The sequence below is a fragment of the Delphinus delphis genome, chromosome 1 (genome assembly GCF_949987515.2).
Source record: "Delphinus delphis chromosome 1, mDelDel1.2, whole genome shotgun sequence".
Taxonomy (NCBI): Eukaryota; Metazoa; Chordata; class Mammalia; order Artiodactyla; family Delphinidae; genus Delphinus; species Delphinus delphis.
This window is the reverse complement of record NC_082683.1, coordinates 32547832-32570546: the sequence shown is the minus strand read 5'-3', so window position 1 is coordinate 32570546 and position 22715 is coordinate 32547832. Positions and strand designations below refer to the sequence as shown.

The 22715-nt window shown below is 41.4% G+C and overlaps 1 protein-coding gene across 4 annotated transcripts in view; it reads right to left on the bottom strand.

Moving 5' to 3' along the window:
* The window catches only part of LOC132430917 (zinc finger protein 239-like), a 48678-nt gene extending 35548 nt beyond the window's left edge, over nucleotides 1-13130 (bottom strand). The window contains exons 1-3 of one of the 4 annotated variants that reach the window (XM_069540997.1): nucleotides 13069-13111; nucleotides 11998-12053; nucleotides 1379-1592 (exon numbers count right to left, since the gene is read on the bottom strand). In XM_069540997.1, the coding sequence (XP_069397098.1) occupies nucleotides 1379-1412 (34 nt within the window). In that variant the 5' untranslated portion in view covers nucleotides 1413-1592; nucleotides 11998-12053; nucleotides 13069-13111. Of the gene's footprint in view, nucleotides 1-1378; nucleotides 1641-11997; nucleotides 12054-13068 lie in introns of all 4 variants that reach the window. The other 3 variants (XM_069540996.1, XR_011246588.1, XR_009520591.1) reach the window with 3 other exon arrangements.
* Nucleotides 13131-22715: the final 9585 nt, after the last annotated feature.

Genomic DNA, 22715 nt, shown 5'->3' with positions numbered 1-22715 from the left:
GCTTTTCCTCTTTTTCCCTCAACAAAATCTCATGAAATATCAAGGGAAAACTCCCCATGAGCTGAAGGCTTCAGAGATGAATGGGCTCAATGACAGGTAAATATAATTACGGGGTTGGGGGGTGGCGGGGAGGACTGCCTAGCTAGGCACATCCTGGTAAAACTCCTAAATTCCAAAGAAGGGAGGGACGAGAAAAACTGGTTAAACAAACAAAAATAAGATAAAATAAGACAGAGAAAATTACTAAACGAATGAATCAGATCAGAATCAGCAGTATCCGAGGCTTAAAAACAAAGATACAATGGCTCGAACATTCTCAGGGAAAATGATTTTGAATCTAAAGGTCTCTACTCAGTCAAACTACTATGCAAGGGACTTCCCTGGTGGTGTAGTGGTTAAGAATTCGCCTGCCAAGGCAGGGGACACAGGTTCAAGCCCTTGTCCGGGAAGATCCCAAATGCCGCGGAGCAACTAAGCCTGTGCGCCACAACTACTGAGCCTGCGCTCTAGAGCCCATGAGCCACAAATACTGAGCCCGCATGCCACAACTACTGAAGCCCACGTGCCTAGAGACTGCTCCGCAACAAGAGAAGCCACCACAATGAGAAGCCCGTGCACTGCAACAAAGAGTAGCCCCCGCTCACTACAGAAAGCCCGCATGCAGCAACAAAGACCCAACTCAGCCAAAAATAAATAAATTAAAAAAAATTAATTTCAGTATATCAATATATCATACAATGGAATATGATATACCCAGTTAAAAGACTGAGATAGGTCTAAATATTTTGACATGTAAAGATATCTAACATATGTTACTAACTAAAAGGAAAGTTACAGAACTAATTTTTATAACATAAACAGATAAATACACAAATAGAAACAAAACAAATATGTATCTGTGAGCTTATATATTTTCTGTCTGCTTATATGTAATATAAATAGAAAATAGTCTGAAAGATACTTTTTACTTTATATGCAATATATTTTGTTTTAATACCTTTCTAATTAAGTAATTACAGGGAGGGGGGCATGGGGAGTGACTGCTTAATGGGTATGGGGTTTTTCTTTTAGGGTGATGAAAATGTTCTCGAACTTGATAGAGGAGTTAGTTACACAACATTGTGATGTACTAAATGCCACTGAATTGTATACTTTCAAATGGTAAATTTTATGTGAACTTCACCTCAAAAAAATATATATATAAATGGCGGAGGGGGAACTCAAGTTTTTACTTAGTAGCAACATTTTTCTTTCTTCAATAGTGATTTGGACACTCTGATATTTGAATCTCAAGCCTTCACCTAGTTAAACACTTTAAGAGCTCACAGCTTTAAACAACCAAGGGAACAAAAATTCTCCAAAGAGCAGTTGTCCTCACCCACTAAGACCAGGTTGCCATAGATCTCCAGCATCACCTCTTTGGACAGGGCCCTCTGTGCGGGGTCCAGCTGCCCCTACTCCTCCTCGGTGAAGTCCACGGCCACATCCTTGAATGTAACGTGTTCTTAAGACACCAATGAACAGTAATTCCTCTTCAGTGAGCAAACATCTACACCAGCTTCCATGGTACAAAGGGTACAAACTTGGCAACACTGAGAAAGGTAGACAGTATAAAGGGGACTTCAGAATTTTGTCCTAAGCTGTAAGAATAATTTAAAGAACAATAAAAAAATTTTAAAGATATGTATATCTTTTGCAGAAGCTCACCAACCCTAATAATATGAGGAGCTCTTAAAAATCAATTAAAAAAAATAAAATGCTCCCGGTAAAAATGGACAAATGGTAAATAATCTGAGTAATTTCAAGAAGAAAAAAAAATTACCAATAAACACATAAAAAGACACGCTGCCTCACAAATTATCAAAGAAATGGGTATTCAGATAACGAGGCATTATTTTCCCCTATCCTTGGGGCAAAGATTAAGACTTATAATACCCACTACCAGTGAGAGTATGAGAACACACATACCCCCATATACTGTTGGAAGGAGTATAAATTGGTATAAACTTTTTTGGAGAACAATTTGGCAGTATTTATCAAACATATCTTTTGATCCAGCATTTCCAATTCTAGAAATTCATCCTCATAAGATAACTAATGACTTCCCTGCTGATAAACCCAATGGAAAGTTTTCAATCCTTTTTATGCTTGACTCCTTGGCATTATTTGGCCCTGTTGACCACATGGTGTTCCTCAAAACTCCTCCGAGAGTCTGGATATCATAGTATCCTAACTCTCCTAACACTGTGGTCAATCTTTCTCAATCTCCTTCTCTCCAGGTCAATGTGCGGGTTTCCTGGGTTGGATCCTAGGCCTTCTTCTCACTCTCCCTATGTGATCTCATATATTCTGATAGCTTCAAACGCCAACTGAATGCTGACAACTCTCAAATGTACTTTGGCAGCCAAGACCTCAAGCTATACCTAGAGTTCCAGACCCAAATATCTCCTTGGTGAACATCCAGTGTGAAGCATAGTGCCTGATCTACAGTAGGTAATCAATCAATTTCTACCAAGTGAAAGAAATATCTATTTGGATGTCTTCAAAGACATCTAAATCAACATGCTCAGTTCTGACTTTATCTTCCTTTCCAAAACTGCTTCTCTCCCAGAGCTCTCTAACTCAGGAAACCCCACCTCCAACCACCCAGACGTTTAGGTCAGAAAAAAAGAGGTCATCCTTGACTTCCTCTCTCCCATCCCTCACATGATCCGTCACTAAATCTTTTTTTTTTTTTTTTGCGGTTCGCGGGCCTCTCACTGTTGTGGCTTCTCCCGTTGTGGAGCACAGGTTCCGGATGCGCAGGCTCAGCGGCCATGGCTCACGGGCCCAGCTGCTCCGCGGCATATGGGATCTTCCCAAACCGGGGCACGAACCCGTGTCCCCTGCATCGGCAGGCAGACTCTCAACCACTGCGCTACCAGGGAAGCCCACTAAATCTTTTAAAATCTCTCTTTTACCTCCACTGCCCCCACTTTATTCTGAGCCACCATGACCTCACCTCTGCCTCCTAATTGGTCTATACCATCCTGCCTTCCTGCAACATAATCTCTACTCTGGCTCCTCTTTTTGTGCCCATTCCTTAAATATTAATATTTGTGTTCCTCAAGATTCTTCTCTGGTTATCTTCGTTTTCTTCTCTTCTCACATATCAGCTGGATGATCTCAACCAAGCCCATGACTTTAATGATTATATACATGGTATATGTATATACATGGTATATACATATATACCATGTATATATGTATATATATACATGTATACATATATATACATGTATACCATGTATATATATATATATATACATGGTATACATGTATATATATATACAACTCATAAATTTGTGTCTTTCACCTGGATCTGTCTCAGACCTTGATATCTATCTACCTTCTAGACTTCTTTAATTGGATGTCCGACAGGTGCTTCAAACTGTCTTCTAACTCCCCTCTGCACACACAAACACACACAGAAACACAGAGGCTCCATCTCCTCTGTTCCTTCTCTCAGTGAAGACTATCACCTTTCACCCAGTTGCCCAAAACTTGCATTTCAGCCTTAACTACTCCCGTTCCCTCACTCTCCACCAACATACACAGACCCACAGTGTTATATATGTTTTAGATACGTACTTGGAAATGTCCATATTCTTTATATACTTATTTTTCTACAAAGCCAAGTTCTATTCCATTTCATTTCAAAGTTATATTTCAACATAAAGTTCATGTGACGCTGGCTAATTAGCCAGGCTAACTGATACTTTTATTATTAAACAAATCCAAGGATTCTTTGATCTATCATTCTTTTTGGAAGCCCAGCACCTTTAAACATTTAATTAGGAAGATATCATTTCTATTTTCAAGCAAGCTTGTAGATTCTTAGACTATCTTAAAGACTAACCACCAAGTGTAAATATAGCTGCATCCACACCTGAACAGTGGCTAGGTATTAAAATGCCCTTGATAAGAATTGGCAGTTTTGGGAATAGACAGGAAGGTGTCCTATGAACTGAAAATGATTTTATGAGATTACTTAAAAGCTAGTGCTTTCCTTTCCAATCACTGCACTGTAAAGAAGTCTAATATGGGTACAGCCACTGTGGAAAACAGTGGTTCCTCAAAAAACTAAAAATAAAACTACCATATGATCCAGCAATCCCACTCCTGGGTATATATCCAAAGAAAAGGAAAACACTAATTTGAAAAGATACATGCTCCCCAATGTTTATAGCAGCACTATTTACAATAGCCAAGATATGGAAGCAACCCAAGTGTCCATCAACAGATGAATGGCTAAAGATGTCACACACACACACACACACACACACACACACGCACGCACACACACAATGGAATACTACTCGGCCATAAAAAAGAATGAAATTTTGCCATTTGCAACAACATGGATGGACCTAGAGGGTATTATGCTTAGTGAAATAGTCAAACAGAGAAAGACAAGTACTGTATGTTACCACTTACATGTGGAATCTGAAAAAAAAAAAACACAAACAAAAGCAAATGAATGAATATAACAAAACAGAAACAGACTCACAGATATAGAGAATCAACTAGTAGTTACCAGCAGGGAGAGGGAAGGGGGTATGAGCAAAATAGGGGTAGGGGAGTAAGAGGCGCAAACTACCATGAATAAAATAAATAAGCTACAAGGATATATTGTACAGCACAGGAATATACCCAATATTTTATAACTTTAAATGGAATATAATCTATAAAAATTTTGAATCACTATGTTGTACACCTAAAACTAATACAATATTGTAATTCAACTATACCTCAACTTAAAAAAATGTCTAATATGAATGAGGATGTGATAGATCTTTCAGTGTGGTTATTTGTATTTATTATGGTTCTAAGAAGAAAGATTAAGTTGTATTATGGGAAAACTCTAAGAATGAAATTCAATGTCTTTTATAAAGCTTTGAAATAGTTTACTAGTGATCTGTCAGTCTTGAAATTCAAACATCAACATCATTAATGCTTAGTCTACAATAACTGTAACTTATTTTCTAAGACTATATATTATGTGACTCAAAGGCACACTTAAGACTTATGTTCTGGATATCTATCCACTGTCTTAATTCTGTTTCTCAATTATCACAAACTTATTTCCTATAGAGAGCATTCACTGCAATGCAGTCAAGTAACAGAAAATTTCTAAGTCTAGAAATACAGCAACTTCAGAAACAAAGTTGATGAAAATAAATTCCCAGTAATTAGGCATGTTCACACTGTAGTACTAATTTTCAATTCTTAATTATGAGAAGCTTTTAGGAACTGGCTGTAAAAGTGAAATATTCAAGTTGGTCTTGAATAAAGAGACACTGCTAATGTTTTGTTTATTTGACCCTAAGAATTTAGCCTGATAACAGCTGGCATTAGAAAATCTATTAACATACATAATCATAACAAGTAAAAAAGGAAAATCCATATGACCATCTCACAGGATGGCAAAATAGCATTTAATAAAATAAATCAAATTCTAATTGAAAAACACTTTTTTTTTTTGGCTGCACCATGCGGCATGCGGGATCTCAGTTCCCCAGCCAGGGATTGAACCCGCGCTCCCTGCACTGGAAGCATGGGTTCTTAATCACTGGACCACCAGGGAAGTCCCTAAAAACACTTTTAAAGGACATTGGTCTAGGTAGTGAAATAAACAGACAAAACATAAACCCAGATGAGAATAACAGATTATCAATATGCAATGATAATATTTTGACTTGGTCTTAAATATCGGGAGATTGAAAATATTTGTAAAGGAGTCTGTTTTACAAATTTAACCAGATATGAATAGTGAATGATCACGTCAATTAAATTTTGCCATTTTTAAAAATTTATTCTTAAATACAGTAGAAATGTGTCATTATAAATGCCTAAAACCACAGTTTTTAATGCCCAACCCTAGGTTTTATTTCAGCTATTAAAGAAGCAACATCAAGTGTATTTAAGGCTGTATCACTACAGATTGTGCTGAAAAATCACTTGCAGTGTTGCAACGTCTCACATCTATAACGATCCTACACATGGTGAGTAAGTAGTACAGGCACACATAAATTAGCTGCAGATATAAATTAAGCCTATGATCTATTTGATCTCATGTAAAGAAATACATTTTTGGTTCTTCTTCATATTCCTTTTTGTAAAATGTCTGCAGTATGGCTGTACTATTTATTCACTTGGCTGAGGATTTTTTCTAAACAGTGCATATTCTTTTTATATAATATAAAAAATGCAGTGGCAACTTTGAGTGTCTAATCTAGCCCACTAGTTTGACAAAGTGCTGGCTTGTATGTCTAGGCTAGACACAAATTATAACTTTTTCCTAGGGTATGTACTGACATAATTAACATTCATCTATGGAAAGAAAACTTGATGATAAAAGAACACACATTTCAAATAACCCCCTCCCTCCCACTCTCGCAATGAGAATCACATTTCATTTGCTATTTTTTTCTGATAACAAAAGTGCTATTATGGAAGATAAGAGAAAACTACAAAAAAAAATACAAAATATATAATCATATTGCCCCCAAATAACTACTATTTACATTTTGGCATATATATGTAAGTTTTAAAACTTGGGGATATTCTTTACAACTTTTTAAAACATTTTTCAATTAAAATATCATGAACATTTTCCCCTATTAGTAAATACTCTTTTATACCTTGTTAATGGCTATATAGTGGCTCTTCTCATGGTTATATCGTAATTTAACAATCTCCCAGGACTTCCCTGGTGGCCCAGTGGTAAAGAATCTGCCTTCCAATGCAGGGGATGCGGGTTCGATCCCTAGTCAGAGAAGCAACTAAGCCCATGTGTCACAACTACTGAGCTCGTGGGCCTCAACTAGAGAGCCACAACTAAAGAGAAAACCTGCATGCCACAACTAGAGAGGAGCCCGCACGTCACAGCAAAGAGCCCACGCATTGCAACGAAAGATCCCGTGTGCCACAACTAAGATCCAACACAGCCAAATAAATAAATAAATATTAAAAACAAAACAACAGGGGCTTCCCTAGTGGCGCAGTGGTTGAGAGTCCGCCTGCCGATGCAGGGGATACGGGTTCGTGCCCCGGTCCGGGAAGATCCCACATGCCGCGGAGTGGCTGGGCCCGTGAGCCATGGCCGCTGAGCCTGCGTCCGGAGCCTGTGCTCCTCAACAGGAGAGGCCACAACAGTGAGAGGCCCGCGTACCGCAAAAAACAAACAAACAAACAAAAAACAACAACAACAAAATGTCCCTATATTGGACACTAAAGTTACTTACCACTTTTCATTACCATAATGATACTGCAAGTTATATCATTGTATTTAAATTATATGCACTTATCCACTCTTTTTCTCAGGGTAAATTCCTAAAAGTAGAATTGTTAGCTAAAAGACTTTTGTTAGGTTTGTTAGGTAAAGACTTCTGACACATATTTCCAAAGCCCTCCAAAAAGTTTGTAGCAAGATGACATTTAGTTTAAAAGTATTTGAGTGTCCTGGTTTTACCAGTAAGTGTTTTTAAAAAACACATCTCTGACAATTTGATAGGTGGCAAAAATGCCATTTCATTATATTATAACATTTCTTGGATTACTAGTTAAGTTGAAAAATAGTAAACCAGATGCTACAAATATTTATAAGATTTACAGGTCAATAATATCATGTCACAAAAATCAGGAATTTCACCTAACTGGAAACAAAGAAAAAGGACTACTCCTTTCCCCACAACTGAAAAGGAAAAATAAGACAAAACAACCCAGTGAGCTGAGAGCAGAGTGGCAGGCAGTTGGAAAGGACGGGTTGCCCTGCAGAGATGCCAATAGCAGCGCTGCTGTGGTATATGGAACCTTATGCCAGCTGCAGGGTGGGAAGCTTAGCCTGACCTGGGACCTCTGAGGAACTGGGACCATCCCATGTTAGTACCATCCTCTAAGCTCTGGCAGAAACAGAAGCATATTTCCTCTGGAGAAAAATTTCCCATAGGACTCAAATAAAGATCAATCAATGAGCTCATAATTAAACTCATCAAAGGGGAGAGTGAGCATAAAACAGATTTACACTACCAACAACTACAGATATTTAAACTATCAGATACAGAACCAGAACAGCAATACATGAATTATTTGAAAAAATAAAAGATGCAATTATAAGATGATAAAGCAAAGAAATTATCTGAAAATAACATGCAGTTGTGAAAAAAATAACAAATGGAATGTCTAAAGATGCATTAAAAAGGAACTTCTAGGAAGAATGTATTTCAGGAAAAAGAAAAGTGATCCCAGAAGGAAAGGCTGAGACAGAAGAAAGAATGGCAAGCAAATAAATGATAAACATATATGTAAATCCAAACAAACATTGTCTGTATAAAATAATAATTCTAATAATATCTAATTTATTAAGAGGACAGAATTAAAACGCAAAAAACAGGGACTTCCCTGGCGGTCCAGTGGTTAGGGCTCTGCACTTCCAATGCAGGGGGCACAGGTTCGATCCCTGGTCGGGGAACTAAGATCCTGCAAGCTGCTCAGCAAGTCCAAAAAAATAAAAAATAAATAAAATGCAGAAAACAATAGCTTTTAAGTCAATGGGGGATGTGATCAGTAGTTCCTAAGTCCTTGCATTATTCTGAAAGAGGTTAACATATTGTTTAAACCTAGGCTTGCAAGTATGCACGATAAAATGTCAAGGGTAACCACCAAACGAATGGATATAAGTTATAAATTTCAAACATGTAAAGAGGAAAAAGAAAAAAAAGAAAAAACCCTCTCCACTTAAAAAACAAACCAAAAAAAGAAAGGAGGGGAAAATACAGGAAAAATGGACAAATAAAATTAAAGTGCAAGACAGTACAAACACATCAAATATATCAATAACTACACTAAATGCAAACAGACTAAACTTGCTAGTTAAAAAGGTGCTGATTATCAGATTGAGGGGGGAGGAGACAGAATTGAGCTATAAGCAGTTAATGAGAGATATACCTAAAGCATAAGGCCCTGAAAAGGTTGAAATGATGGAAAAAGGTAAACCAGGTAAATAATAAACAAAAGAAAGCAGGAATAGCTATACTAATGTTGAACAAAATAGATTTCTAGACACAAAGTGATATAAAAGGTCACTACATAGGGATAAAAACTTTAATTCTCCATGAAGATATAACAACTCAACTTGTATGTACCTCATAAAACATCCTCAAAGTAATATATTTTTTTTAAATGGAAGTACTACAGAGAGAAATTGACATATCTACTACTCAAAGAGATTCCACACACTTTTTTTTCTCAATTCTTGATGGGTCAAGCAAACAAAAATAAATCAATAAAGATACAAAAATTTTAAACAAGTCAGATCTTATGGACACCTATAGACAGTTTTAAAAATTGTATAGAAGTATTAAAAATTAGGGGATGGGCTTCTCTGGTGGCGCAGTGGTTGAGAGTCCGCCTGCCGATGCAGGGGACACGGGTTCGTGCCCCAGTCCGGGAAGATCCCACATGCAGCGGAGCAGCTGGGCCTGTGAGCCATGGCCGCTGACCCTGCACGTCCGGAGCCTGTGCTCCGCAGCGGGAGAGGCCACAGCAGTAAGAGACCCGTGTACGGCAAAAAAAAAAAAAAAAAAAAAAAAAAATTAAAAAATAAATAAAATAAAAATTAGGGGAAAATGCTGTTAAGTAATTTCCAATTAACATTATTATCTATGACCTAGGCTGCTTAGCACCAGATTTCTGTTGGTAACAAGAAAGTTGAGATGCTCCTTTACCATGCTGACGAAAAGCCCTCAGACCCTCTCTGGTAGAAGAAAAAGAACACCCATAGCCCAGCCCAAGGGTCATCCTTGGATTTTAAAGAACACAAACCCTGGTCAATGAATAAATACACTCACTTTATTTGGGAGAATCCTGAGGCTTCAAGATATTTCTGAAGATAAGTGTTCCGTTATGGATATGGAAAGAGCACTACATACGAGGAGTAATAGATGGGGGTTTAAGTTTTGTTTTTTCCAAAAGTAACCATCTGACATTGGATGAAGGTAAGGAGGATAAGGATGATAAAGATTTATTCAATAGATATTTATTGTACCTACAATGCATCAGATATTGTTCCTGACTCTGGGGATACATTAGTGAATAAAACAGACAAACACTGCCCCGGTGGAACTAGCTTACATTCTATCAGTATGTGACAGGGAAGAAACATAATACATAAGTATACTATATAGTAGGTTAGAAGGTGATATGAAGGTTAATTTTATATGTCAATTTGGCTGGGCCACATTGCCTAGATATTTGGTCAAACATTATTCTGGATGTTCCTGTGAGGGTTTTTTAGATGAGATGAACATTTAAATGGGTGGACTCTGAGTAAAGCAGATTACCCTCCTTAATGTAGGTTGTCCACATCCAATAAATTGAAGGTCTTAATGGAATAAAGACTAACCTCCCTAAAATGAGAATGAATTGTGCCAGCAGAAGGTCTAAAAAAAAAAAAAGTTGAGGGGCTTCCCTGGTGGCACAGTGGTTGAGAGTCCGCCTGCTGATGCAGGGGACACGGGTTCGTGCCCCGGTCCGGGAAGATCCCACATGCCGCGGAGCGGCTGGGCCCGTGAGCCATGGCCGCTGAGCCTGCGTGTCCGAAGCCTGTGCTCCACAACGGGAGAGGCCACAACAGTGAGAGGCCCACGTACCGCAAAAAAAAAAAAAAAAAAAAAGTTGGTACCTACCCACTTACCTTTAGAGAATATACATTCTACTCAAGCAAACATGAAACACTGTAAAAATTGATCATAAACTAGGCCATAAGGCAATTATAAACAACAAAAAACAGTAAAGACTTGAAAGAGGTATAGAAGTTCATATACAGGTATCCTTGCTATCTGCCACTTCGTTTTCATGAAAGACCTACATTAAGACCTACATTAGCACCTGTTTTCGCTAACAGAAAGAAATCTGAAAAGCATTTTCACTTTCATGAAGAAAAACAAAAATCAAAAAAAACATTCAGCACTTGTTTTGTAAAGAGTCATTACAGAGGCAGCACATACCCAGGGCTGCTAGAGTGGCACTGCCAAACTTCTTCCCCAGGAACTTCACTCAGCATCAAGCTTCCATAGCTTTGAACTGTGTCTGTGAGCATCTGTGCTTTATCTCGATTTATTTTGTGCGTCCATTAGCAAGATGCGTCCTAAAGTAATTGATTCTTTCCACCATTTTGGCTTCGGAAAGGTTTCATAGGAACACCCAACTTTCAGATAGCGGAGGAAACCTGTAGTACTCAAATCTTCTCTAGCTCACCTCCTTCAGTCTTCCTCAATCACTCCAGTGCACACTGATTTTTTCCCCTCCTCTAGCACTGTTATCACTGAGTGCAGTCTTCAAACTGACACTTAAGAGTGGCTTCTTTTCATATTACTCATTGTATATGTGAGTAATAATCACTATTTTATACATGTACATATTAATCTCCCCCAAAGAAACCACACACGTTGAAGTAAGAATTGTATCTAAGTCAGTTTGTTTTGCTCTTACAAATAAATGAGCACAGAGCAGCCATGATGAAGTAGATAAATGAATGAGCAACATGTTAGGGAGAGAAGAGACCTAACCTAAAGAAGGGCACCAGGCAAGAAAGTGCATTCCTTTCAGAGTCCTTCATTTCACCAATTAGGCCCAGCCCTCAAGGTGTGCACAATTCAGGCTCAGTCCCTGGATGAGAAGACTTGTCCACTGACAACATGTACAGCATAGGCAATGGGCCTAAAGACAAATCTGGCTCCACCATTTCATAGCTTGGTGAACTTGACAGGTCTCTAAACCTCACTGAGCCAGCTGCTACATCTGCAAAATGGAAATAATGTCCACTTCTCACAACTGTTGTGAGTATCAAAAGAAAAAGTCAATGTTGAGCATATCCAGCACATCCAAAATGTGTTTCCTTCTCCTTTTCTTCAAGAGTATGTATACCGGGACCGAGAACGGAAATATGCATCTCACCTGGGAACTGGTCATCTCTTCTTCCTCAGCAAGGTCAAGGAGTTAAGGAGGAAAAGCTGGAAAAGAAAGGAGCCATGAGACAAGCCTGCCTTGCAGCCCCCAGAGTGGCCAGCCTCGCCTGAACCATTCCCTCAACCAGCCTGCCCTACGCTGCCTTCTCCTCTCCACACTACAGACTGTTCGCCACCTCAGGTAAGAGATGGGAAACAGTCTATTCTAAGTCCACGGTCTCTCCCTGTTCTCTGAAGGTGTCACCTGACCCAAGCCTTGCTGAGGAACGTCCACAGCCCCAGCAGCTCCAGAACCACTTCCTCCTCCAGACCCTGGTCTTGGCTAGTAGTTTTGGCAGGAAGCCTCAGGTCACAGGTGTATCCTCTCAAGATGGGGTCCAGCTGCCTGAGGAGTTGTGGTCTTCTTTCCTACCAGCATGGCTTGTTCCTGTGGGCTCAAGAACAGCAAGAGTGCCACAGTCGGAAATCCAGCCGGGCTCAAAGTTACACTAAGCGTCTCCCAGGATACATACGGAGGAACTCCGGCTAGGAACCTCTGGCCACCGGGACAGCAAAGCCGGCGGCCAAACACTTGAAGGAGAAACCCGAGACATCAGAGGGTGGAAGCGCCCGCACACACTGCTCTGGGGGAGATATGCGGCTGACCCGCCCCGCCGATATGCTGCGATCGTAGCCCCGACCTGGGGGCGCCCACAGCCGGGAGCAGCGGGGCACAGGGGGCTAAGCCAAGGCTGGAGTCTGAAGGAGAAGGGGATCCTGGAGCCACGGGGCGGGGGGGAGGGGGGGTTCCACGAACGCTCCTGTCTGCGGTGAGCAGAGCCGGTGACTGTGCCTGCTTTAGAGAACCTGGTAGGATCTGACCCTCCACAGCCAAATCGCGGGTGACACACTCCTTCGGGGACCATCGCTCCCGGGGCCCCAGACTTGGGGCTTCAAGTCCCTCAAACCCACCCCTACTCTGGCCCTCTGATATCTATCTTCCCTTTGAACCTGAGTGCCCCCCTGAACCCCAGTCTTGCCGGAAGTAGCTCCTGCCGCTGCCAAGAGCCGCCAGACTCACCTGGCTCAAGCCGGGTCCCGGGTCTCTGGTTTCCCGGCCCGGGGCCAAGCCCGCTGAGGCTGTACTGCGCCTGCGCGGAGAGAGCCCGGCGTCTCCCACAAGACCCCGCGGCGCGCCGCCTCGGTCTCTCCCGCCGCTGTCTCCATCGCCAGTTCCCCTGGATGTGGCGTGTGGAGGGTTCTCCTTCAGCCTTGCCAAGGGCTAGAAACGCCACTTTTTAGTTTCAGTTCTTGGGATCCTACACTGGCAGTGCCATGTAGAAGCTTGCGACCTACTACGGAGGTTTGAGTGGGGAGGGGAGGGTGTGCAGGCTGGGTGAGACTGCGCGCTGGGACTTCTCCCCCTCACGCTTGGGAGCCTGGCTTTGTTGTCAAACCCAAGTTCATGTGCCCAGTCAATGCCCAGTGAGACCAGGGTTTGGAGCCAAGAAAACAGGGCTGAGCAAGGAGAGCAGGGCAACAGGGTGGCTCATGATCAAAAGACCTGCGATCCCTGATGACTTGGAGGAAGAGTGTTTATACGCAAACTTTCGTGGGGGGGGGAAGGGGGTGCTTGCAGAGTGTGTGACCTTCCTCTGATTGGTTGGTGGGAGGTGTTCCAGGAATCTCAGTCATCAGCCTTCTGGTTCCAACCAGTTTGGGGTCTATGTGCTTATGCTTAGCATAAAGTTACCATCCTCTACCTGAGTGGAGACCTTAGTTCCTGTACAACTAAGAGATACAAGCTGCATTATTGTTTCTGTATTCCCTCACTCCCCTTATTAGTAACTGTTTGAATCTGCCCTTTGGAACTCAGGGAAGGTCTAAGAGGCTGCAACCTTTTTCCTACAAACAAAAAATGGGGGACACAGAAAGGCTTTCGTGCTTGGGAGGGCCCCACGGGGTCCTGCTCAGTTTCAATCGCCCCTTTTCTTTGCTACTCCTCAATCATGAGGGGACCCAGGTGTTGGACAAAAGAGGGAATAACATTTTGGATAGAGAGATAAATCATAAACTCAGCAGAGGAATGTGTTTTTAGGGGGACTCAGTTTCAGTTTCTTGGGGTTGGGGGCTGAGAAGGGGAAAGAGACTGGCATCTCTCATTTGGCCAGTGGTCCTTTCCAGAATGTCACCTCATATGCACCTCTGGGCAGGCAGGTGTTCTAAGGCAGGGTGGGGAGGGACCCCTCAGTGCGGCCCGCCCTCCCGCACGGTTCTCGGACGGGGAGGCCTGGCCCAGTGTGACATCTTCCTATCCTCTGCGTCCGTCCCCTATCCCCGGCTAATGTACTCAATATGGTGTCCTCTTGGCGGCCCCTCTGCCCTGCTGTTTCTATACGGGCTTCACTCCTTGCAAGCAGCCCCAATCTACATGGGGGAATCTCTTGCAACCCTCTTCATGGTACCGACTCGGGTCCTTGGGCTCTTTAATTAATAGAAATGGATAAGAGGTCAGATGAGAAAATCAGGCAAGGCTTTATTGAGACTCGTGCTGCAGCATGAGGGAGGGAAAACAAGTGAAAGATTCCCTTGCTCGCTACTGGAGGAAGGGGCTGAGGCTGGGGGCAGATGGGGGGGTCGGCAGGAGGGGTGGCGGAGGTAATCTGCCCACCCCCTGGTGGTGCTGAGCGCAGGGGGCATGGGCAGTGCCCTGCTTTTGCTCTCAGCACCTCAGGAGTGGTAGCTGGTTTTTGGCCTTTTTGTATCTTACTGTTCATAATTTGCCCCAACTGCGCATGCATGCAGTTATTTTTAGTCCCTTACAGTTTCTTTGTACTTTGTTGCTCAAGGAGACGTTTGTCCAGGTGCAAGCACTCCAGTAAAGTGTCCTGGGTCCCAGGTCCCAGCCTATCTCACTCACTTGATTTTTGTAGAGAAATGCCAGGGCAGTCTCTGTCAGGGCTGACTCATGACTCTGCTGACTCCCATCCCCACCCTCTGACCAATCTTCTGGTTACATGAGGTTGTAGGGGTTATGGGGCAGGTCTGAGAAGATGGTTGAGGATGGAAAAGTCGGTTTGGTCACCCTTTAAGTCCTGGAAGCAGAGAAGTTGTCTGACCCCCAATTATTTGTGCCTCTTTTTACAATGTGGGGTACTTGATGCCTCACCTGTAAATCCTAGTTTCTATCCTAGGCTAAAGGGCAAATCCCACTTAACATCTGTTAGAGTTACATAACATCCTGCACATGGTTGTATCAAAATTTTAAACTAGGGCTTCCCTCGTGGCGCAGTGGTTGGGAGTCCGCCTGCCGATGCAGGGGATGCGGGTTCGTGCCTCTGTCCGGGAGGATCCCACATGGCGCGGAGCGGCTGGGCCCGTGGGCCACGGCCGCTGGGCCTGTGCGTCCGGAGTCTGTGCTCCGTGGCGGGAGAGGCCGCAGAGGTGAGAGGCCCGCGTACCGCAAAAAAAAAAAAAAAAAAAAAAAAAAATTTAAACTATTCTCCCATTGTTGAACCTGTAGCTATGGTAGTCAGCCCTATTCACAAATATTCTGGGTTCCCTCTTCTTTCCAGTACATGGTAGGATTGCAATTTCCCATCCCTTGGAAGTTAGTGGTGACAATGTAACTTGTTTGGCTGCAAAATACAAGTAGAAGTAATGTGTGCCACCTCCAAAAGGAACCTCTTAAGAGCCAGCGCACAAATTGTCATGTTTCTTTTCCCTCTGCCCCGGAAATTGTAACGTTCATTGTGGCAAGCAGCCTCTAAAATGGCCCCCAATGATCCCCTTCTCCTGGTATTCAAGCCCTCATAATCCCCTCTCCTTGAATGTGCACTGAACCTGGTGACTTGCTTCTAATGAATAGAATATGACAAAAGCGATGGGATATCACTTCCAAGATTAGGTTACAAAAAGACTCTGGCTTCCATCACGCTTGGCCTCTTTACCCTCCACTGCTCCCTTAACCACTTTAAGAGCAGCCAGCTGCTTTGCTGTGAGATGTCCACGTGGTACCTGCAGAGGGCTGTGTGGTAAAGAGCTGATGTATCCCGCCTGGTAGGACCTGAGGCCTGCCAGCAGCCACATGAGTTAAGTTTGGAAATGGATTTTCTGAGGCCTGCCAATCATCACATAAGTGAACTTGGAAGCACGTCCTTCCCCTGTTGAGGCTTGAGATGACTGTAGCCCCAGCAGACACCTTGACTGCAGTCTTTTTGTGTGTTTAATGAAGTTTATTTATTTATCTAGGCCATGCAGCATGGCTTACAGGATTTTAGTTCCCCAACCAGAGATTGAACCCGAGCCCTCGGCGGTGAAAGCGTAGAGTCCTAACCACTGGACCGCCAGGGAATTCCCGATTGCAGTCTTAAACGCCAGAGGATCCAGTGAAGCTACGCCCAGATTCCTGACCCACAGAAATTGCGACAAAATAAATGTTTCTTGTTTTAAGCCACTAAGTTCTGGAGTAATTTGCTATGCAGCAGCAGATAACAAATACATTTAAAATGGTTCCAGAGTGGGGCAACATGGAGCTGAGGCCCCAGCCTATCCAGCCTGGGCAGGTATGATGGCTGAGAAACAAATCTTTGTACTTACAAGCCACTAAGTAGATTGGGGGGTTGGTTTAGTACTACACTAACCTTTGCAAATGTAAATAACACAATGATAAACATCTTTGTACTGAAGTCATTTACTAAATTTCTAATCATTTGCTTAGGACAAATTCATAGAAATGGAATTGCTCATTTAAATGGTATGACAGGGACTTCCCTCGTGGCGCAGTGGTTAAGAATCTGCCTGCCAATGCAGGGGACACGGGTTCAGTCCCTGGTCCAGGAAGATCTCACATGCCGAGGAGCAACTAAGCCCGTGCGCCACGACTACTGAGCCTGTGCTCTAGAGCCTGTGAGCTACAACTACTGAGCCTGCATGCCACAACTACTGAAGCCTGCACACCTAGAGCCCATGCTCCGCAACAAGAGAAGCCACCACAATGAGAAGCCCGTGCACCACAACGAAGAGTAGCTCCCGCTCACCACAACTAGAGAAAGCCTGCGCACAGCAACGAAGACCCAAGGCAGCTAAAAATAATAAATAAATTTATTAAGTAAATAAAAAAATAAGTAAACGGTATGACATTTTAAGACTTTTAATGTACATTATGAACTAATGGTCCAAAAAGTTATGTTGATTTACATTTCCACCACTGAGGGGTAGTTTGATTCACCAAACCCTGACCAGTTTATTTACCTTTCAGTCATAACTTATGTGTCAATGAAAAAAAACCTGTTCATTACCTCCGCCAAATTATCTTTTAAATATAATAGTTTCTAGCTCCCGGTACCACAGTCTTGGTTCAGGCCTTCATCATTCCTTATGTGGCCTACTGCAGTATTCTACTCAATGGCCTTGCTTTCTGCAATCAATGTGCCACTCAGCTTGCCTAAGTTATCCTTCAAAAAAATAGTAACCTGGTCATTAGTCTCCTTAAACTACTTCAATGCCAACCCGTGTATTAGTTATAATAGACTAAACTGCTATAACAAATAGATCTTACAGTGTACTGGCTCAGGAAAATAGAAGTCTGTCTCTTCCTCATTTCACAGTCTGGGCAGCTGGTCCATGTTGGTGGGTAGCTCTTTTCTGTGTGGTCATCAGCGACTGTCTTAGTCCATTCTGGCTGCTATAAAAAAATACCACAGACTAGGAGGCTTATAAACAAGAGAAATTTATTTCTCACAGTTCTGGGGGCTGGAAGTCTGAGATCAGGATGCCAGCATGGTCGGGTGAGGGCCCTCTTCAAGGTGGCAGACTCCTCCTTACATGGTGGAAGGGGCTAGTAAGCTCTGTGGGGCCTCTTTTTCTTTTTAAGGAAACATAAATAAGTGCACTGACATACCATATTCACAATGGAAAGTACCAATATTATAAAGATGGCAGCTGTGCCCACGTTAACTCCTAAATTCAGTTCCAATCAATAACTGAACAATGAAAACATTTTTCATCGCAGACATTTTCAAACTTCACAAAAAAGAATAGTGTAATGAACTCCATGTACCCATGAACCAGCTTTGATAGTTATCAACATTTTGGCAATCTTGTTATAATTACAGGGATTTAAGGGGAAATGTGTGTTATTTTCCTGCAGAATTTTAAATCAGGACCAGAAATCATCATGTCATTTTGCCTGTAATTACTATAGTTTGCATCACTAAGTACTTATTTATTAAAGCCATAACCACTATTATCATACCTACACAAATGAATACTTATTCCTTAATATCATCTAACTTTCCATCCACATTCAGATTTCTCAGGTTGTATCCAAAGATGGCTTTTTACAGTTGGTGTATTTGAATCAGGATGTAAACAGTCCTTACGTTGCTTTTGTCCTTTAAGCCTCTTTGGCTGTGTAACAGCTTCCCTTCTTTTTATTTCCTGCAGTCTGTTTGTGCATGTGAAGGAAGGGATGTGGGTGGGTGCGTGTTCCAGTGGTATGTGTGTGGGGCCTCTTTTAAAAAGGCATTAATCCCAGTCATGAGGGCTCTACCCTTATGACCTAATCCATTCCCAAAGTCCACACCTTCTACTACTATCACCTTGGTTATTAGGTTTTCAACATATGAATTTGGGGGCGGTGGGACACAAACGTTCAGACCATAGCAGTGACCCAGACTGACAGTGGCTCTGCCCTTTTCAACACATTGCTTCCAAAGTTGACACATTCCAGCCCCTAGAAGAGCACCTCCACTACTAAAACACCATTCTCTGTGGTCTGGACTCCAAGGCAATTGCCTCTTAACTGGTCTCCCTATTTGCCCTGTTGCCATCTCTACTATCCATTTCCCACACACAGAACTTTCCAAAAATAAACCAGACTATACTACTCTTCTGCTAAAAATGTTCAAAATCTTCAAAACCTTCCCATCACATTCAGAAGGAAATCTCACATAATCTGGCACCTAATGCACAAAACTCACCTTCACTGCTCTGCTCCAGCCACACTGGACTTCTTGCTGATTCTCCACAGGCCAGGCCCACTCTTGCCTCTGGACCCGTGCACAATCTTTCCAAGGCTCCCTCCTTTGCTGCATTCAGGTCTCTATTTAAAAGTCTCCTCTTCTCAGAGGACTTCCTTGGCCACTCCACCTTAGTTTCCTATGAATTCAATCACCTGACAGGTGTTTGGTTTTTTTTTTAATGTTTTACTTATCAATACCTGGGGTTATTATATATTTGTTTGATTATTGTTGTTTGAGTCGAGTGCTGGCATCATGCCTTTTTTTGCTCACTGCTATATAATCAGTATACAGTCAGAACAGGGGTCAGCTCTGGTTTGCTGCCTGTTTTTTTCTTTGTTTTTTTGGCCGCACTGCACAGCATGAGGAATCTTATTTCCCCAATCAGGGATGGAACCCGTGCCCCTTGCAGTGGAAGCATAGAGTCTTGACCACTGGACTGCCAGGGAAGTCCCCTGCTCACTGTTTTTGTAAATAGTTTTATTAGAACACAACCACACTCGTTCGTTTACGTGTCTATGGCTGCTTTCATGCTATAGCAAAGTAGTTGTAACAGACTGTATTGCCCACAAAAGCCTAAAATATTTAATATCTAGCCCTTTACAGAAAAAGTTTGCCAACTCCTGATCTATAGCAATTAATAAGGACGTATCAGCTTTCTATTATTTGCTCAGTGGATCTTGTTCCATTCCTTTATTTTCCATCCTTTCTGTATGATTCTGCTTCAGTCTTCTTGTATGCAGTTTATACCTGGATTTTAAAAAACAATCTGGTGGTCTCTGAAAAAGTATGGATTTTTAAGGCCTTTCTGGTTAAAAGAAGGAGGAATGAAGAGTATTTCTTTTACCATCTTGATTAAAATATAATGAAGACAGAGAACCCTGATGCAAGAGAAACAGCTGCTCTGATCTTAAAGATACTTTCTACTGCTGCTGTGCTCTATGAAACGTCTTGCTCAAAAATCAGACTAAATCCCATCTCTGTCCAAAAGAAAGCAGTAACTGTTATACTGATTAAACACATTTACTACCTTCCTAGCTAATTTCTAGACTTGAAAAAATTATTTGAAGAAATTTTTTTTTTTTTTTGCGATACGCGGGCCTCTCACCGCTGTGGCCTCTCCCGTTGCGGAGCACAGGCTCCGGACGCGCAGGCTCAGCGGCCATGGCTCACGGGCCCAGCCGCTCCGCCGCATGTGGGATCTTCCCAGACCGGGGCACGAACCCGTGTCCCCTGTATCGGCAGGTGGACTCTCAACCACTGCGCCACCAGGGAAGCCCCATGAAGAAAACATTTTTTATAAGAGATAGTATTAGTTCATGAAATAATTTGACAATATCACCAATTTATCTTCTTTCTTCCTTCCTTTCTCCAGAAAGGCACCAGCTCTTTTGATTTGGGGTTAGGGATAGCACCTGATTATCTACCTTTTGCAATGTAAGTTATAAGGTGCTTCTGACATATTTATAAAAAAAAAAAAAAAAGAACGTTATTATTCCTTAGGAAAGGTGATTTAATCCATTTGCATTTATTGTGATTAGTGATATACTTTGACACATTCCTGCTGTTTTATTTTTGCTTTCCATTTACCATGCCTTTCCTTCATTGCTTTGGTTTTTCTTTCCTGTTTTCTATTGGAATTACAGCTCTCTTTTTCTCTCTAGTGATTTACGGCCTAGTCTATTTCTTTCAGTGGTTAACCTTCAATTTTTAACATGCATATTCAACAAGGTATAAAGTTAGTATCTCTATCCTTTCCCAGATCAAGGATTTTATAACACTTTAGCCCTGATTCCTCCCACTTTTCCAACTTTATTCTCTAGAATATTCATTTTACCTTATTTCTAGCCCTCTCCCAAAGCAGTCATCATTTAAATTACTTACACCCAACATAAACTCAGCTTTACCAACTTGTTTACAACTTGTTTGTTCATCGATATTTCTTGCATCCTACTCTTCTCGGGTGGCTGATGTTAATGATGGTTTCTGAGGAAAATGAGATTTCAGGTGATATTTTCGTTGAGAGTTTTTTGGCCTTCTATATACATATACATATATATATATATTAATAAGCAGGTATTATAAAAGCATTAAAAAATAAACCTATCTTCAAACTGGAAAAAAATCAACCTAATGTCCGTGTATAAACACTTAAACAGAGAAAAAATAGCATATTTCAGTGTTCCTGTTAAAAGGAAAAAAGTCAAAGTAAAAATATCTCAAAGTGTAACATTCTTGAGGGAAGGTGGGTGTGAAAAAGGATAATCTGCTTACATTATGTATGACTATTTTCAAACATTTCGGACTAGACAAAGGCACAGGCTTCCAACGAAGAAAAATGGGCTTCTGGGGATTTGAGATCATATTTGACCTGAGTGTAAATAACATTTTGGTTTTCTTCCTGCCAAAATCATGTTCTGGGGTTGAGGTCATACAGGAAAAGAATGAAGTCAATGGTAGAAAGCTCCCCATGTAGCAATTTTTATGTGTCCAGTACTAGAGTCCAGGTGTCAAAGAAGTCTGGAAATGTGAGAAAATAACTTTTTATTGTTGTTTTTTCAGATAAATGGTCATATCTCTAGCTTTAAATATAGAAGTACTTTGCCCACAAACATGTCTGAGGTTGAAAGAAAACATGTTAAACATATTATTTGAAAACATAATTAGTTATTGTTTGAAATTTTTTCTTGCAGCATTATTTACGATAGCCAAGACATGGAAGTAACCTAAGTGTCAATTGATGGATGAATGGATAAAGAAAATGTGGTATATACACAATGGAATATTACTCAGCCATAAAAAAGAAGGAAATCCTGCCATTTGCAACTACATGGATAGACCTGGAGGGCATTTTGCTAAGTTAAATAAGTCAGACAGAGAAAGACAAATACCATGTAATCTCACTTATATGTAAAATAAACAAAACAAAACCCAAACCCACAGATTACAGAGAACAAATTGGTGGCTGCCAAGGGCTGGGAGTGGGGGCTGGGCAAAGTGGGAGAAGGGGGTCAAAAGGTACAAACTTTAAACTTTCAGTTATAAAATAAGTAATAGGGATGTAATGCACAGCATGGTTAATAATTAATAATACTGTGTTGCATATTTGAAAGTTGCTGAGAGAGTAGATCTTAAAAGTTGTCATCACAAGAAAAAAATTTTAGTAACTGTGTGTGGTGATGGATTTTAACTAGACTTGTGCAGAACATTTTGCAATGTATACAAATATTGACTCATGTTGTACACCTGAGGCAAACATGATGTTACATGTCAGTTATATCTCAACTTTTTAAAAAAGATAGGGAATTCCCTGGTGGTCCAGTGGTCAGGACTCTGCACTTTCACTTCTGAGGGCATGGGTTCGATCCCTGGTCGGGGAACTAAGATCCCACAAGCCACACACACACCCCCCACAAAAAAAAAAAAAAAAAAGAAAGATAAATTGAGCAATATATTAAATATGTTCAAGAAAGTAAAACACTACAATAACTTGTGATCACAACAATCACCAACAACAGGGTCTTGGCAGATATAAGAGTCTTCCAATTATATGTAAATGTCTAGTACCCCTTATCCTATTTTATTCAATAAAAATATATATGTTTTATTAAAAGAACTTCAAATTCACTTGACTTTACATAAAAATAATTTGTATATTTGATTATCATTAGACATGATTTTCTGCACATCTCACAAATGTGAACTC